The sequence below is a fragment of the Elephantulus edwardii genome, unplaced genomic scaffold (assembly GCF_000299155.1).
Source record: "Elephantulus edwardii isolate Elephantulus edwardi_28Jun2011 unplaced genomic scaffold, EleEdw1.0 scaffold00305, whole genome shotgun sequence".
Classification (NCBI taxonomy): domain Eukaryota; kingdom Metazoa; phylum Chordata; class Mammalia; order Macroscelidea; family Macroscelididae; genus Elephantulus; species Elephantulus edwardii.
The window spans coordinates 2,544,272-2,560,283 of NW_006400055.1; the positions used below are offsets into that span (position 1 = coordinate 2,544,272).

A 16,012-nucleotide genomic window follows, 5' to 3' on the forward strand; every position below is an offset into this window, starting at 1 on the left:
TCCATTGATCTATGTGTCTGTCATTGTACCAGTACCATGCTGTCTTTACCACTACGGCAGTGTAGTAGGATTTGAAATCAGGGAGTGAGATACCTCTTACTGTTCTTCTATTCTTAAGGAGTGCACAAATGCTACTCTTGACCTCATGTTGTTGTGTACATTGAGTGAACTGGCGGTGGCAGGTTCACATGGGAGTAAATTGCCCATCCTTTCCCCGTGGAGCAGCTGGTGACCTTGAACTGCATGCCTTCGGGATTACAGCACAGCTTCTTCCATGTAGATGCTTATTCTGAGGTTTAAGAGCCTTCCTGGTGGTGGTGGTCACTTTCTAGGCATATCTGTTGTTTGGGTAAAAGTTGAGCCCCTCAGGCGTGTTTGTTTGGGTTTAGGGGTAACTTAAGGGCAGTTCTGTGAACTCTGAGTCTGTTGGGCAGTAACCTTGACTATACTTTTTAATTTTGTTCCACATTTCCCCCCATTCAGCCCGGGACTTCACACTGTTCCCTTTTAGAATGGGTAGTGGTGATAAACTGGCACTGTCTAATGGTTGAGGTTCGTGTGCTCCATTTGGCCTTTGGACTGCTTCAGTCCATATTTGCATTTCTTTCTCTTACTCCACACAGGAAGAGACTAATAGCTGCATCTTAGATGGTTGCTTACAAACTTTTAACTTGAGTTGCTGTTCACCAAAGCTAGATGTAGAACATTTATCTTTGTGGGCTATGTTATGCCAGTGGACCTTAATGTCCCCCAGGAGTATAGTCCCAACACCCTAGTACCAGTACCTCCTTCCCTCAGGGGGCTTGGTTTTGTGTTAAGACTCCTTGCTTTGCCTGTGTTGCCCTCGGATCAGCAGCCTGACACATTACACGCTGTCATCCACGGGGCTCCTTTTATCCTGCAGGTTACACATAATAGTTTTCTCTTGTCCTACCTTGGCACTTTGTCAGCTTGGTGTTATATTTCTGTGTAACTTGTTGCTTACCACTCTAAACAGTCTCTTAATTTAAAAATGTCACGTGAACCTCATGTGTTAGATGATGATTATTGTTTCCTGCAGCTCATGTGACCCAATGAACAGCAGATACAAACCTTGCCCTATCTAAGCTGTGCCATTCTTATGATCACTGTGTCATGACATCTACTTTTCCAGGGACTGACACTTCCTTACAGCTTGCCCAAAGAGTGTGAGATAAAGATTCACCTTCTTGCCGCTGAAGAGCATGCTGGTTGCACTTTTTCCACACCGGATTGGTTCTTTTTGCCACCCATGTGTATTCAGTGTTATCAACAGCACAGTTCCGAGGATCAGTTCTTTGTCGTTTTTCTTTATTAATTGTCCAGTATGGTAGATTAGTATGGGATAATAGTGTTTTATTAAATCTCTAAAGTCCAAATATAGCCAAAACTCAGTTTAAGAAAAAAGATTTAAAGCTCACTTTTGTCAAGGTTCCGAGCAACAACCTTGCTGTAATCTCTAAGACCTGTGCTTTGTTTTTTGCTCTCCTCTTTCTGCTCCTCTGTTGTGTAGCGATTTGAACACTCAGCCAAACTGAGAAGAAAAATTACCACGTATGTGTCTTTTCCCCTTGAACTGGACATGACTCCCTTCATGGCGTCAAGGTATGGAAGGATTATTCCTGTGTTCCTGTAGTTGAGAATGCCGAATCCTAACCACTAGACCACCAGGGAGCAACATGTGTATCTGTATTTGAGGAGATGTTCTCTACTTAGGTCATTTTCACACGGTTCCACATCAAAGAAGCCCATTTATGTTGGTGGCTTCACTTGGGACAGGAGCCCCTGCGGGCTTACTGCATAATTAATGAGTTGAGTCCACACAGAGCTGCCTTAGAGAAGAGACATGGCAGCTGCTTCCCAAATACTCAGCTGCAGAGCACATTTCTAATGAGAACACAAGGCCACTTTGGGTCAGGATTTAGTTAGAAGCAGCTGGTTTAGTCCAAGACACATTTTAACATCTAGATTATCTTTCTTCAGCTATCTCTGCTTCAGATTTTTTTTGTCATTGATTTATTTTTCAGATTTGGAAAGGCAGCACAAGTAGGATCACAGCTAAAGGTAGCTTTTTAGCTGATAGAACAGAATTGGAAATTAAAATTTAAATCTTGTAGTTCTTGTTTACAGATCTTAACATAAGAGAACTCAGTAGAAATTTTCAAATCTTACATGATGAAATAAGAGAGCTCAACAGAAAGGCAAGTAGCGAGAATAACACAAAGTATTTTAAAGAAAGATACAAAGACTTGGAGTTAGAACATCAAAAGAAAAGGACATGCTTGGCATTTCTGAACCTCAAAAAAAGATTCAAGTCTTTGAGTTGCAGTATGGAAGGATTCTGTGGACAGGAAGCATCAAAGGAAGTTGAAGGGAATACACAGTCATTGTACCGAAGTGAGACTCTGTTGATGCTCAGCTATTTCAAGAGATAAAATCAAGAACCAGTAGTACTTGAGTGTGCAGATGAAACCTATTTAAACCGGGCCACAGATGGCTGGGGATGAGTTGACCAGAACACAACTAGATGAAGTGAAGATGATCTATCCTGTGATCTAGGGTTGATTGCTGGAACCTGATGACTAGCTCTGAATGACCCTTAAGGAGGCAGATGCTCCAAGTTTTTAAGTTGAACAGAGGATCCTTCAACAAAAGGAACACACTTGTTTCTTCAGAGTACAATAGGGATTGGGGAAACAGCAATTGGCTATCTAAAAAGAGGATAAAAGGACATGAGACATAAAGTAGCTGGTTTACAAATTTTCACAAAAGTAGTTGTTGGTGGGATGATTATAAGGGAGTGAAAAAACAATCCACTATGTAAATGAATGAAATAAAATGTAAATGAATGACTGTGAAAAAATGTATTTGTACAATGAAAATACTAATTAAAACAGATCCAGTAGTATAAGGCCACAGACCACATTGATGACACAGCAGTTGTTTTGGTAAACAGATGAAATCCTGAATGTGTTCACCTGTACTAAGAAATCTACTTGCCCACCTAATTGTAAGAGATCTATATTTATACTCATTCCAAATAAAAGTGGTCCAACAGAATACAGAAAGAATCAAACAGTAGCCTTAATGTCATGCACAAATAAAATATTGCTAAAATAATTCAGAAATTACTAGAGTAGTATATTATTAATGAAATCCCAGAAACTTGAGCCAAATTCAAAAGAGAATATGTAATGAAGGTTATCAGTGTTAAGGTAAGATGGCTCTTGACTGAAAGCAGAAAATAGTAACAGAAATGTTTTCCCTGACTATGCAAAGGCATTCACCTCCGAGAGTTAAAATAAATTGTGGATAATGTTGGAAAAACTGGGAATTCTGGAAGACTTAATTGTGTTCATGAGGAAACTACATATACATGAAGCAGATGTTCAGACAAAACAAAGTGAATATCCATGCTTTAAATTCAGAAAAGGTATGCACCGACCTGTATCATTTCACCATACTTACTCAGCCTCCATGCTCTGCATATCTAAGCCCCTGTACTATTTGAAGACGAATGGTACATCAGGATTAAAGGAAGACTTATCAACAACTTGCACTACTAGTGACCCACCTTTGCTTGCTGAGAGAGAAGAGGCTTTGAAGCAGTTACAGAAAAAGCTCAAAGTTTATAGCTTTTTCAAAATGGTTTGCCCCTAAGCATCAAGTAAAGAATTCTTGGAGCTGACTGGTAAGTGACATTTTGATGAACCAGAAAGAAATTGAAGTTTCCAGTGATTTCATTTTTCTTGAATACAGTATCCACACTCATGGGAGTAGCAGTCAAGAAAGCAAAAGACACATTGCATTGGACAGCTCTGCTGACAAGACCTCTCCAGAGTGCTGAAGAGTAGTGTCATTTTAAAGACAAAGGTGCACCTGACAGTTACAGTTTTCAGTTGTGAAAAGTTGAACATTGGATAAGAAAAACCACAAAAGAATTGATTCCTTTGAATGGTGGTATTAGTGAAGAATATTGAATATCCTGTGGACTATAAAAAGAACAAATCTGTGTTGAAAGAAGTGTAACCAGAATGCGTGAAAGAAGCCAGGATGGTAAGACTATACATCCTTCAGGCATGTTGTCTGAAGGGGCCAGTCCCTGCTGAGAGGAAGCGTGCTTGGTGGAGTAGAGGATCTTCACAGAAGAGGCAAATAAGATGGGCTAGTGTGGGAGCTGCCACAGGGCTAAGGCGTAGCAGCAGTTGTGAGGATGGGCAGGGCAGCCAGGGTTTCATTTCTTTGAAGCCAGCTCAGCAGCACCTAACAGCAGTGGACGTTAGAGGGCAAATGCCCCCTCCAGAATGACTGACCCATCAAACCCAAGAGTGCCTCATTCATTATACCATCTTCCTGCTGTCACCTGTCTTGGTGAGCTGTTTTGAGGAGGGGCCAGCTGGCGGACAAGCGGAACACTGTCAAGTACGTCTGTATGCTGATATCATGGAGCTGTGTCTGGGGAAGTGAATCAGCTTACCCTAGATTTCATTCGTCCAGGGGCTTCTAATGGTTTCTGACATATTATGGCTTAGTTTCCAGCATCATAACATTCTGCAGGTTACCAAACCACAGCAGAACACACTGAGACAGGAATCCTGTCAGCTCACGGTAACAGTGGGTCCACACACAGGCCTCAGAAGCCAGCCTCAGGGTCTGCTCTCAGTGGAGCAGGGTTCTGCACCCAGGCCAGCATCGGGGGGGGGGGGGGGGCACGACGACATTGTGAGCCAGGGCAGACTCAGTCACAGGTAGTAAAACCAATATATAGTAATGTTCTTTCTGAGCAGGTTGATTGTTAAAATAAGAATTAATTTGTACTTTAAAAATTGACTCATCAGGTTTACGAGGAAGAAAACATGTGCCACCTACATGTCCAGCTGCAGTCCTATTACAAAACATCTTTAGAACCCTCCAAGGCTTGCTCAAGGTGTCTTTCCAGAAAATGGACTCTTCCCTCTGGGTGGTTTAGCTCTGAGACTGCAACCAGGCCTGCCCTCTGTCACCCTTTTAGCTGTTCTGAGCATCAGTGTCCTCTGCTTTGGGGTGAAGTGAAAGTTGGAAGCGTTAGAAATCGTGTGTGATGTGTACCTCAGCCCTTATCGAGTGCTGTTACTTTTATTCTTCTCTTTGACGAGTTACTCTAGTGACACTGAGTTTTGTTGTTAATTTCTTCTAGCAAAGAAAGCAGAATGAATGGACAGTACCAACAGCAAATGGATAATATGAACAATGACAACAAGTAAGAAAGCTTTCAATCCTTTGTCCTGAGCCAGGGGAGGAGGGATTCCCATCTCCCATGCCAGCCACTGCACTTGCTAGTGACAGTCTAAAGGCTTTTGAGTTGTTTTACTCACTAGCTGACTTAAACTCTTGTTCATAGGGTCACTATAAGTCAACTTGACAGCACAGTAAGCTAACTTAAAGGCATTCCACTCATTGACCTGTGTTGAAAAGAATTAGTGTCTTGTTAGGACAGGGCCTTCACACCTAAGTCTGTGTTACAAATACTTCCTGGTCCATCTTTCCTGGTCTGTGCTGCTAGTCTGTAGTCCTGGAGGAAAGACCTCTGCATCAAAACTCTAGCCTTGCTGCCTCTTTCTGGCACCAAAACAGGGCTTTCATTCTTCTCTGTTGAAGTTGACTTCTCCCATCCTTCCTCCCATCGGTGTGGAAGAGAAAATGAAGAAATAGGGATCTTGTTGAGGTTGCAGCTGTGATGTCCAGACTGCTGTTGAGTCTCTGAAGGCAATAGGAGGAGTCCTTGCTCTGTAGGAGTGTGGTGGTCTTGGGTAAACGCAGCAGGCAGTCTAGACTCTCGGGGAACCGCCTGCCATGCAGCCATGCTGTTGTACATCTGCTTTACATCCCAGGTGTTGACGAGTTAGGGGTGGGGCATCCCTTCACCCCTTCACTCATGAACGAACTTCTTCAGGTACAGTTTTTGATTAATAAAACTGGGTAACTTTCCTGTTTTTCTCTCAACCCCTTCCTCTTCACACAGATACTCCTTGTTTGCAGTTGTTAACCATCAAGGGACCCTAGAAAGTGGCCATTACACCAGCTTCATCCGGCAGCACAAGGACCAGTGGTTCAAGTGTGATGATGCCATCATTACCAAGGCCAGCATCAAGGATGTGCTAGACAGTGAGGGGTAGGTCCATAGGCCTCCAAGGGGGAAACCAAATGAGCAGCTACTTCCTTGGGTCATATGTGTGCATGAAATGAGGTCTGTCTTGAGTATCACTCAAATACTCACCTTCACTTACTCTGCGAGATGCCAGCCTCTGCCATCTTTGGACAAGAGAGACCACAGCTGACCACAGTCACCCTGCTGTTGGGTACCCTGCTTCACAGGGAGCGTATCCAGACAGCTATTTGTTTTGAACCACAATTGTGAACCGAGAGTGCTGAGTCTCCAGCAGTTCTTCCTGTTCCATTCTTTGCTGACTTAAGGAAAGGATGATCCCCTTGGGACCCCGGGAAGATCCGTTGCTGCTGTCCTGGTACAAAGGCAGTGGCAGTCATAAGAGGGGAGCACAGCCCAGAGACATTGTAGATGGCTAGATTTAATCACTTCTTTATAAATGAATGAGGGTAAAAGTCCAGAGTAACCTGAACATGGGAGAGAGGAGAGTCTGACTTAGATGTTTACAAATCTTTCCACCTTTGGGAATGAGAATTTAGTCGGCAAATTAAACTCTGTAGACACCGATGAAGGACAACTGCAATAGCATCTTTGTGTAGGAAGGCCCATTTTAACATACATGAATCAGAACGTAAGCATACTTTTTCATTTTTGCCTCCTCAGATATCTGCTGTTTTATCACAAGCAGTTCCTGGAATATGAATAGTTCTGTGCAGCACCTGGTCAGAATGAGAGAATGAGTTGGCAAGTCTCACACCATAATGTCCTACCAGTGTGGAGCTACGTCACCCACTCAGGAGCCCCACCCTGGTTGGGAGCAGTGTTGCCAGGACTTGGGGCTGTGTACAGACCAGTTCTGCAGTCAGGGATACACCTTAGGCACTGCACAAGAGAAAAATTGAAATGCAGCCTGTTTTCTTTGGGAAAGGAGTGGAGCAGGCTTAATATTATGGTCTTGTGCTTCTCAGAATTGTGTGGGCACATAGGTGGGTGGGGTTCGGTGTCCTTTTCAGCACAAAGCATCTCCTGCTTGTGCTTCAGTTCTTTCTGACCAGTAGAAGACAAAGATTTTAAAAGGTCCATTTATAATTTCTATGGGTACATTAAAATAGTGAGGTAGAGGATAAAAGAATATTATATATGAGCAGTGGTTTTTAGAAGTCTCCTTTTGTTTGTGAGTTTTAGTATTAAATATGTATAGTCTGCGACACATTCATAGCTACAAAGAACCACCCACAGAACTTGTGGAAAGGAGGTTCTAAGCATGGCTGTTCTGCACATCACGTAACCTCAGACTGCATGTTGAAGCATCAGCCCAGATGTTACCTGAAGTAGACATTTTTTTATACCACTCCTTTTAATGGTGAATTTCATAACTAATGATAGTAAGTGAATTAATTACTGCATTTATACTTAAATACAGATCCCATCTCCACCCCACTCCACTTGTCAAGAGTGCCTCTTGCTTTTTCATTGTGGCTCTTTTGTTGGTTCCTCCCCTTCCCCACTGCCCTTTTGGGAAGCATTTGTGCATGCTGGTTGAAGCAGGCTGGGGCCTAGAGGAGAGCAGAGTGTGGCTGGTGAGGTACTCCATAGTGAGGCCCTTCCACATGGCGGTGCAGGTGCCTGAGTGTTTCATCCTCACTGCTTCTCTGCAGAGACTCCATTGCACCATCCCTGCTCTGTTTCCCTGTTCCATTGTTTTGCAGCAGAGATGATTCATGAAATGAGCTTGCTAAGAGAATGAATTGAAAAAAGAGTATTTGTTGATTCCTTGTAAGATACCTTGCACCTCTTTATTTAAGCCCTCTTATAAGTCCACTTCTGAGACACATTTTTATTTACAACTTTGAACTTTGGCAGTTTGTGGTATGACCAACTAACTGTCTTTCCCAGCCCTGCCTTTCTTGAACCTGTCCATTCTTCATGAGAGAAATCTGTTTTAAGCAATCAGTAATCTCTCTCTGAAAAACCAGAGTAAATACTTTAGGCTTTTAGGACCAGAGCAGTTTGTCCTAAAACATCCACAGGCAATGTAGCTACACATAAGTGGGTGTAGTAGTGTGCCAATGAAATTTAAATTTAGATTTCGTAGAACTTAATGTTATGAAATGTTATTTTGATAAAAAAGATTTATCAAAATGATGTTTGAAAAAATTTTAAAAATAAGCTATTTTCAGTTTCTGAATTCCAAAAAAAATGATGTCATCCAGATTTAGTCCTGGTCTGTGGTTGGCACTCTGATCTAGCTCACTGGGTAGGTAAGTTGCTGGAGGCGGGTAATCAGAGCTGGGAAACAGCTCTGCACTCTCAACTCTATTGCTGTCGAGTCAATCTATTCATAGCTGACCCCTCAGTGGATTTTCAGACTGTAAATTGCATGGGAGGAGATTGGCCATCACCCTTCCAGGGAGCAGCTAGATTATAGGTGATATTTTCTGCAGAATCATTGTGGAAAATCCTGTGGGGTGTATTTCAAACCACTTCCAGTTTGTTTTCTTTTGTGTTCCAGCTTCTGCAGAATTTAGCTGAAGCATGTTTTCCGATGGCAGTTATTGTCAAAGAAATTGAAGCTTCCTGAAATGAGCCTGTGAAGCCAGCTTACATGTAGTTATGTGGTTGTGTGGTGCAGCTTCCTATTTCCCTTTTGGGGGGCGTGGACAAGACGGATGGAAAAGAGGGTTTGTATAAGTTGGCCTAATTGATACCTTGAAGTCCTTCTAGAAGCACCTGCCACTTCGTTTGTTGCTTACTCTCCTGGGCTGTCCTGAGCGGAGAGTGTTGACACAGAGCAGTGGGTTAGCTGTGGCTGGTTCTGGCAGGCTTCCAGTGGTCAGGCAGTTTCTGTCCCTTCACTGTGATGGTTCTGAGCTGTGACTACCAATCCCCAGTCCCCCACATCTGTCCAGGCCCCATCTTCGTTGCTCCCCTCCCTCATGCATTGGAATATAGGCTCATTAAGATGGAGGGGAATCCGGACTCTTATTTTCACCTGTTCATATGTGGAGTCACTTGTGTCTCATGCTCAGCACTTCTTGCAGATGGAGCTGCTATGGCTTCTAGACTTGCTGGGCTACCTGTGCGGTCTGATGCCACCTTGCTTGCTTCCTTTGTTATTCCTATGATTGCAGTGCAATTTTGCAAAGCACACTGAGTTTTCATTCAATTCAGGATGTTAGGTTTGCTGCACAGCTTGAGTTTGCCTTTTCAGAAACAGGTGAGTTTAAGAATTTCCACTTGTAGCCAGAGTCCAGTTGAAGAATGCTGTATTTCCAGGTAGCCACCCAGTGTAATTGTTCACAATGTCTGAAGTAGTTCTCTTCACTAAGGACCTCATGTGCTCTTCCCCATTCTGCCAGTGCAGTTAAGCAGCATGGACCCCAGAGCTGCTGCTCTTAAGCACTGTGCTCTCCAGAACATGGCTGATTCAGCACAGTGCTCCAATGCCCTCATCGGGGCCACAACTCACATTTCTTAAGGGAAATACAGATGGTTTGCTGGCCCAAGGGACACCAAGAAATACAGTGCTGGGCAGGTTAAGGGTTAAGTGAATGACTTCCCTTGGGCTGGGCTAGGCACCCTTCCTCTTGTCAGACACTAGCTCTGTCCCCACATTCCTCCCCACCCCTTTTCAATTATATATACATATTGCTGTAGTTATTTGCTTCCATTCTATAAAACTATGCTATTCTGATAACTCAAGGGACTGTTTTATTTACTATAACTTTGAAAATGAAAATTGTTAAAACATAATTTGAATGACTGTGCTGTGATTGGATATTAAGATATTTATCCCTGTCTCTCACCTGAGAGGACATGTGTGGCTCCCATTCTCTCCTCCGTGGCTGTAGTGTATCCTGTGTCCTAATAAAGCTACATTTTATCCACAACCTGGTGATTTTCCCATCATGACAGACAGAGGTTGGATGACTGAATACCACTAATAGCCAGCAGTGACCCTATGTCCTCACCGTCTCATTATTTCTTCCTACTCTCTTTTAAGAGAGGAGCATACCCAGGATAGGGAGCTCTGGTGGCCTACTGGCAAAAAGCTGTGCTGCAATCCTGAAGTCAGTGGTTCCAAGTCCATTGGCTGCTCTGGGGGAGAAAGATGGAAAGTCTCCTCCTTTGTAATTAACTGCCATTGAAAACCCTCTGCAGGGTCAGCTTTGGGCCATTTCCAACTCTTTGGTACACAACACCACCACCACATACTGAGTTACTGAAGAGCAGTGATGTCATTTTGAAGACTAAGGTGCACCTGATTCAGGTCATGGTCTTTTCAGTCACCTTATTAGTCGCCTTAGTAGTTGAGAGCTGAACAGTGAATAAGGATGGCAGAAAAAGAATTGATGCCTTTGAGCTGTGCTGTTAGAGAAGAGAACGGAATATCCTATGGAATGCCAAAAGAACAAACAAATGTCTTGGAAAAAGTGCATCCAGATGCTTCTTGGAGGCAGACAAAAAGCTTTGTCTCACATACTTTGAGCATGTTGCTGGGAGAGGCTCTTTCTTGGAAAGTGACATGCTTGGAAAGGTCAGTGAAAGAGGAAGACCACAGTGAAATAGACTGACACAGGACTGCAGTGAAGGGGTCAAGCAAGTCAGAGATGAGGATGGCACAGTATAGGACAGGGTTCAGGTCTGCTGTTCATAGCGTCACTACTTGACCATATGGCACCTAACAACTGTTCTCTTTGGTTAGCAGCCAGGGCTTACTCTGTCACACCACCAAGGATCCCTGAGGACAGCCACAACAACGACATCCACATCTTGCTAAACTCATAACTAGATTGGCTCAATCTTGCACACTTCTAAAGGTGTAATAGGAGAAATAGCTTGTTTGTTTTCAGATGTTAAGTCTTATGCAATCTCCTTTCCAACCCATGTCTGACATTTAGTACACAATTTTAAGACACTGAGAAGTAGGTAAAATCAACCCGTTACTAAGAGACTATAGAATTAGACTAAAATTGAGATATTGAAGCTATTAGGAAGTATAATATGATTAATGCGTAAGGCTCCAGTGGAAATTATTAACTATTGTACGAACAAATAGAATTTCGGAAGATACAGACACTGTATGGAGTACTGTAATGGAAGTGCTGTTTCTAGTTGTTAGATGCTGTCAAGTCAACACATAAGGATCTTATGAACAACAAATCTGAATCCAGTCCTGTGCCATCTTCATCGCTAACGCTTGAGCCCATTCCTGCTCGTCACTGTCATTCCATCTCCTTTATTGACCCTCCACGTTTTCAAGCATGATAGCCCTTTCCAAAGACAAGCCACTCCTAACAACATGCCCAAAATAGATGAAACTTTGCCATCCTTGCCTCTAAGCAGCACTCTGGCTGCACTTTCTCCAAGACAACAGTTCTGGCAAATCCAAAAACCCACCTCAAAGGCATTGGCTCTTCTGTCACCAGTCATCATTCAGCTCTCAGATGTTTGAAAAGACCGTGGCCTGATTCAGGTGCACATTGGTCTTTAACATCATTTGTACTTGGGAAAGTAATTGACAGCAGAATTCCCCAGTGCAATAGCTTTTAATTTCTTGACTGCTGGTACTAAAGATGTTTGATTGTAGAACCAAATAACACTAAATCCTTGACAGTTCCAGTCTTTTGCCTCTATCATTATGCTGCCTATTGCCCCAACGATGAAGATCACTGTCTTTATGTTGAAGTATAATCCGTGTAAGTCTGTAATCTTTGATCATCTACAGCACATGTTTGAAGTCCTCACTCTCAGCAAGCAAAACTTTTGACATCAGCATATTGCAGGTTGTTGTTGAGTCTTTTAAGATACTGACACCACATTGTCCTTTATAAAGTCTAGTTTCTTGAATGACTTGCCCAGTACACAGATTGAGTAGGTATGGAGAAAGGATACAGCCCTGACACAAATCTTTCCTGATTTTAAACCAAACAGTATTCCTTTGCTCGTTGTGGACACAGCTGAGAAAAACACTGACGATGAAGACCAATAGAAATGCCAAAATTGAAGCAGAAAGGGGAAAAAAGACTGAAAATACAGGGGGAATATATAGCACCAGAGTTGTTGGGACACAAACAGCTTAACATGGTGGACTTAAGGAAGAAATATTTTCTACAACCAGGATAAAAGATAAAATAGATGAATGGGAACTTCTAAGAATCAAATCCCTATGCACATCCAAAAACTTCTCCAATAGAGTAAAAAGGGAAGCCACAGACTGGGAAAAAATATTTGGTAATGACATGTCAGATAAGGGACTTATATCCAGAATTTTTGAAATACTTGAACACCACAATAAGATAAAGGTAAATAATCCAATAGAAAAATGGGCACAGGATATATGAACAGACCCTTCACCGAAGAAGACATTCAGATGGCCAACAAGCACATGAAGAAATGTTCAAAGTCCCTAGCTCTGAGAGAGATGCAAATCAAAACAACTATGAGATATCTCACCCCAGTAAGAATAGCAAAATATAACAGCAAGCAACAAATGCTGGTGAGGATGTGGAGAAACAAACTCTTATTCACTGTTGGTGGGAATGTAAGATGGTGCAACCATTGTGGAAGGCGGTGTGGCGCTTTCTCAAAAAATTGCAAATAGAGATACCATTTGACTCAGCAATCCCATTACTGGGAATATACCCCAGAGAGACCATGTCTGCCATCCAAGCAGATATATGCACACCCATGTTTATTGCAGCTTTGTTTACAATAGCAGAGAGTTGGAAGCAGCCTAAGGGCCCATCAACAAATGAATGGATAGAGAAGCTGTGGTATATCCACACAATGGAATACTACACAACATTGAAAAACAAGGAACTCATGGAATATTATTCAGAGTGGGTGACCCTGGAGGACATTATGCTGAGTGAAATATCTCAGTCACAAAGGGACAAATACTGCATGGTGCCACTGTTGTAGAATGGGTCTGACATCAGGTTGGGGGTATGACAGAAAAAACTGGATAAATTATGTATATTGTATTGAAACATGAGGGAAAGAACAGAAGTGATAAGTGATTGAGTATTATGGTTAGCACAGGAATCCAGAATTAAGGTTGCATAGAGAAGTGTACTCGGGGTGGCGGGTGGGGGGAAGGGATGTCGGAATTGTATACTAATGAAGGGATTTTTTCTCTCTCCGGAGGGGGAAGCGAGCTGGTGGGGAGGGGTGGGAAGGGAGAAAATTACGGCAATGAATGAATGTGAATAAATGGAAATCCAAAACCTCTTTAAAAAAAAAAAATTAAAAAAATATTTAAAAAAAAGGAAGAAATATTTGTGGAGGTAATGAGTAAAGTCAAGTATTTTTAGTTTGTCTGCAGGAGAAAGTTGGTTATTGGATAAGACTAAAAGAGAATTGATGCCTTTGAATTGTGGTTTTGGTGAAGATTCTTAATATAATTAATGGATTGCCTAACGAACAAACTTAACCAGTGTTGGGAAAAGGGCAACCAAGATGCTCCTCTAAAGGCAAATATGGTGAAACTTTGTCTCATATTTTGGTCATGTTGTCAGGATGGGCCAGTCCTTGGAAAGAGACTTCTTGTTGGAAAAGGACCGTGAGTGGAAGGAAGACCCTCCATGAGAGACTGGCGAAGTGACTTGAACACTGGGCTTGAGCATCCAGATATTGAAAGCGCAGCACAGGAAGCTTCCATCTGTTGTACATAGATAGCACTATGAGCTGAAGTCAGAGCCCCTCACAGTGCAGGGAGCATTGGTATCCTAGGGAGTGGCTGGCTCTCCTTGTCCCAAAGGTAATGCTGTCAGTTTACAGCCTCCAAAGAAGGGACAAAGAGGCAGTCTCCCTGCCATGGATAGTCTTGGAAACCTAGTAGAGGGTCTACTCCAAGTTGTAACTGAATGGCAATTGAGTTTTAATACTGGGATGGGTTTTGTTTTTTGTGTTTTTGTTTTTAAAAGCAACAACATACAAGCCAGAAGGTGATGGAGTGGCAATATTAAATGTTAAAAACGGAACTCAATTCTGGATCCAGAGAGGAAATATATTTAAAAAGTGAAAGTAATAAAGACAAGAATAAATTGCCAGCAGATACATTATAAAAAATGTTATTGAAAGTTTTTCAAATAGAATAGACTTGTTTTTTACTGTTGAGTCAGAACCAACTCAACAGCTGACCCTTCCGTGGGTTTTCAGAAGGCAGTAAATCATGGGAGGAGATTTCCCACCCTTCTGCAGAGGAGCTGGTGGCCTCGGATGGCATGCCTTTGGGATTGATTGCAGCACAAGTTCTTGCCACTAGGCCACCAGAGCTTCCTATGGAATATACTGTTGTGTACTGTGGAGTCAGAATCCACCCATAGCTGACCCTGTGGTGGGTTTTTAGAGGCAGTTTAATCGCATGGGAATGCCCATCCTCCCACAAGAGTAGCTGTGGGTGCTTTCAGGATTGCCGGGCAGTTTCTTACACTCGGCTATCAGAGCTCCCTAGACAGTTGATTTATACAAAGAAATGAAGGTAAATGTAAAATATAATTTCTCACATTTTTAAGTCACATAAGACTAAAAGTTACTCAAAGACTCATTACTATAGTAGGAAACAACACAAAGCTAAACCTCCAGGGGATTTTTCAGTGTTTTAAGTCACATGGGGAAGTTCTCCATGTTTTTTCTAAGTAGCCACTGGTGGATTTGAATCACTAGAGACGTATTTCATAGTACATTATGTGGGGGTTGACTATGATTGGTTATGCATGTTAAACCCTGGAAGAAGAAGAAAACCTGTCTTGCCTTAAAGTAGACTAATACTCAATTTTATGCGATCGTGTCAGAATCAACTCAGTGGGAGACTATAAATCACATAGGAGATTGCTGGTCTTTCTCCCACAGAGCCACAAGTGGATTCCAAATCAAGGCGTGACCTTTGAGTCAGCAGCACAACTCCCTACAGTCTGCCATCAGTGAGGCTGCCAAACCATGACTTGGTCAAATCTGACCTGTCACTCTTTCCTAGCCTCAGGATTTAATGGTGCCACTGCTTTGGATGTGTAGCTAGATCAAGTTATTCCTTGGAAAGATGGAGATCAGTAAAGGAGAGGAAGACCCCCAAAGAAATGGATTGATACTGTGACTTCTGCAATGGGCTCCAGTGTTTCAAAGATGGTGAGGATGGCACAGGATAGGGCAGGTTTCAGTATGGCTGTTCATAGAGTTGCTATGAGTCATACTCAATGGCACCTAACAAGAACAACAACATTAAGATAGCAGCATGATGGTGAGAAAATCAGTCAGACGCATGTCTTGGACATGTACTGTGAGGCGCTCACATGCCTGGAGATGGCGGTGTGGTAGAAGTTACTGAGGAGGGCCTGATGACCTGTGGCTGATGGAATGATGGAACGCTAGACTTTCCACACCTCCCAAAGTGCTGTGTGACCCTCTGGTTTATGTAGATGTGAAAGAGAATTTCAGGTGACATCAAATGAATTCATTTTCATGTGTACAATCACAAGTTTATCTTAATGTGTAAATACTTCTCAAAACAAGTAGTTTAAATACAGTGGAAAATTCACAGGAAGCTAATAAATAGAAGTTCTAATAAAAATAGTGTTATGGGTTGAATTGTGTCCCTCTGAAATATGTGTGAGCTTGACTAGGATGTGTAAAAACTGGGTTAGCATGTGGCAGCAGCCTTTGATTCCTACCAACCTTACATAGGGGAAGGAGATCCAGTCACAGCAGCCCAAAGAAGATTGTGGTGAGGTCAAACAGGCTCCTTCACACTCCAAGCCTTTTACTTCTAGCAGTTCCAGCACTCGCACCTAGGCTGGCCTCAATAATTTGTTGTAAGGTTATAGAGAACTGACAGACAATACTCACAGT

General features: G+C 42.5%; 1 protein-coding gene across 1 annotated transcript in view; it reads left to right on the forward strand.

The window, feature by feature from the left end:
• USP22 (ubiquitin specific peptidase 22) overlaps positions 1-6,869 on the forward strand; it is a 67,170-nt gene extending 60,301 nt beyond the window's left edge. Inside the window, exons 10-13 of the mRNA XM_006901022.1 lie at positions 1,532-1,623; positions 5,195-5,257; positions 6,020-6,169; positions 6,827-6,869. Coding sequence (XP_006901084.1) covers positions 1,532-1,623; positions 5,195-5,257; positions 6,020-6,169; positions 6,827-6,869 — 348 coding nt within the window. The remainder of the gene's footprint in view (positions 1-1,531; positions 1,624-5,194; positions 5,258-6,019; positions 6,170-6,826) is intronic.
• Positions 6,870-16,012: the final 9,143 nt, after the last annotated feature.